Consider the following 2,605-nt stretch of genomic DNA (forward strand, 5'->3'; position numbering starts at 1 on the left):
CATGTGAGACTTTAAATGTGATGAAACAGCAGAGTTTTTATCTGTAACATGATGTTTATATCAGTTCATGTTTGTATGAAAAACGTATTTAAATAAACGTGACGCAGGAAAAATAAAACTACAGTTTTCTAGAAATACAAATGACTTTATTAATCTCCAAAGGGAAATTAATTTGTCCGTCTACTCGTAGTAGCTGTAAGATTTATAAATGTTAAAGTAAATGTTCATGTTTCTGTTTTAATATTTTTCATGTTTTCATGTTTTCTTTCTTTTTCTACAACCTGTGAAACCGTCTCAGCAGAACAAACAAACTGTTCCAGATGTGCTCAGTGTGTGTGTGTGTGTGTGTGTGTGTGTGTGTGTGTGTGTGTGTGTGTGTGTGTGTGTGTGTGTGTGTGTGTGTGTGTGTGTGTGTGTGTGGGCTGTGACTCTGTGATCAGCTCCAGATGTTTCTGCTCTGTGGCTTCACCTGCTCCCAGATCAGCAGGTGAACTTTCAGTTTATTAGATTTTTTTTCGTACACTAAAAAAATTCGGATTCAAAAAATATATATATTAAATCATAATACTTTACTTTATCTCAACTTGTTTCCTTTTTTAGTTTTAATCTGAAATGATTCATAAAAAATATATATATATATTTTTTACAGCTTTTTCTCACTTTGTAAAACTGTGACTTTTACAGTTTTTGTCTTGAGACGGGATGGAAACAATGAATGAACTTCACTTTTATAATTTAGCAGTGAAATGTGAATGAAGAAGCTTCAAACTGCAAAACATGGACATAATTTAAATTTTACACAATTGTCCTAAGAGAAATGACAGACCCCAAATAGAACTGTCATATATAGGCCTACTGGATATTAACTGTGATTTTTACATTGCGTTACATTTATATAGAAGAAGCATAGAAACTGATAGTTTCAATAAACTAAGTTACGTGTAAAAGAATCTTTTTGTTCTTCTAACAGAAGCCCATTTAGTGCAGTCAACTTGTATTTGAGTTAAAGTAACTTTTAACAGACTGTAAAGTACTATTCACTCTGGGTGAATGTGACTTAGTGTAATCTATTACTTCAAACAGCTGGGTCATGGAAATGTCTCTATGCAAGAATAATAATAGAGAACATGAGCCAAATATTCAGTGTATACTAATTTGTTAATGTTTGTTTGTATTGTAATAGCCTATAGATGGATTATCCTAAATGAGAAAACACCTGTTTAAAGAAAATTATATCTGTGCATAAATTGATATTGATTTTTTATGCATTTTACTGATTCATTTCATGTGTAATCGCTAATAAACACGCTGAATCCTCTCATTGGTGGAATATACGGTGACATGCACTTTATATTATAAGCCACCTGCTTCAATTTTAGTTTCTCTACTTTTAGTTGAATGTATTTACTTAGTTATTTTGCAGTGTAGGGCCAGATGAGACATGCAGACAGCAGGTGTAGAGACAGACGGACTCACCCTCGTCCAGCAGCCGCTCCAGGTGCTGGAAGATGCCGCAGAAGTTGGGCAGACTGCTCATCAGCTTCTTGTCGTTCATCAGCTGCATCAGATAATCCGGACTGGGCCTGGGCTTCTCCTTCCCCTCCATCTCCCCCACCATGGTCCGACTGACTAACAGCACTCCTCCTCCTCCACCACCACCACCACCAACCAACAACTACACAACCACAACCACAATAATAACAACACAAATGGGTCCGCGAACAAGATGCAAAAGTGAATCCGGATCAGAGCGGACCTGAAGGTGGTAAAATCCGGAGCTGTATGTTTCTCTCTCTCTCTGTGTGTCTCCTCTTCTGCTTTTTCTTTTTACTTTCTTTTCTTTTTTTAATCCCACAAGTTATGAGGATGAAACTCTTGAATGCTGTTGATCCGGATCACAGGAGAACCGGGGCTCGGTCCGGCAGCTCCGCCCTCCTCCTGCGGGCTCAAAGCGCCTGTCTGTCGGCGAGCAGCGGCTTCGTTGCTCCGCTCTGCTCCGTCCGCTGCTCCACACTCACTCACACAGACACACACACACTCACACTCACTCTCACACACACACACACACACACAAGGAGAGAGGAGAGAGACGACGGGGACCAACAGGGGGGACTAAAGTTCAAGAGCAGGATGCTGCGCCTCCTCCAAAATAAAAGCATGGGCTTTCAGAGTAAAAGCACGAGCCTTCAGAATAAAAGCACAGGTTTAGTTTGTGTATCTTCTCATTTTCTTCATCCTCATCATCTGCACTGTTACTGTATTTCCCTTCTTCATATACAGTATTTTTGTTTTAAATGCCATATGGCCAATATTTAAAGGGATACTTCACCCAAAATCGATAATATATAATAGGCTACAAGATACAACAAGTAGCCTACACTCATCTATATACTACTAGTGTAGCCTACTAAGTATTAGGGGTGGGTGCAATTCATCGATGTGGCGATGCATCGCAATGCGTCACGTGACAAGTTGGCATTGATTAACTAATGTTGATGCTTTGCCTGCAGGAGCGGAACAAAAAACACGTATATACTTAATACTTCGTACAACATTTAAAAAAACAAACAAACAATATATTTATTAACATTTTCTTACATACACA

At 38.5% G+C, this 2,605-nt stretch overlaps 1 protein-coding gene across 4 annotated transcripts in view; it reads right to left on the minus strand.

The window, feature by feature from the left end:
• The window catches only part of qkib (QKI, KH domain containing, RNA binding b), a gene marked incomplete at its 3' end in the record, with an annotated part of 26,639 nt that extends 24,798 nt beyond the window's left edge, over positions 1–1,841 (minus strand). For all 4 annotated transcript variants that reach the window (XR_014595962.1, XM_083987778.1, XM_083987777.1 and 1 more), the window contains exon 1: positions 1,477–1,841. Coding sequence is in view for 3 of the 4 variants with exons in the window: in XM_083987778.1 (XP_083843904.1) it covers positions 1,477–1,618 (142 nt within the window). The remainder of the gene's footprint in view (positions 1–1,476) is intronic.
• Between the last annotated feature and the right edge of the window lie 764 nt (positions 1,842–2,605).

This window comes from Trachurus trachurus, assembly GCF_905171665.1.
Source record: "Trachurus trachurus genome assembly, chromosome: 15".
Classification (NCBI taxonomy): domain Eukaryota; kingdom Metazoa; phylum Chordata; class Actinopteri; order Carangiformes; family Carangidae; genus Trachurus; species Trachurus trachurus.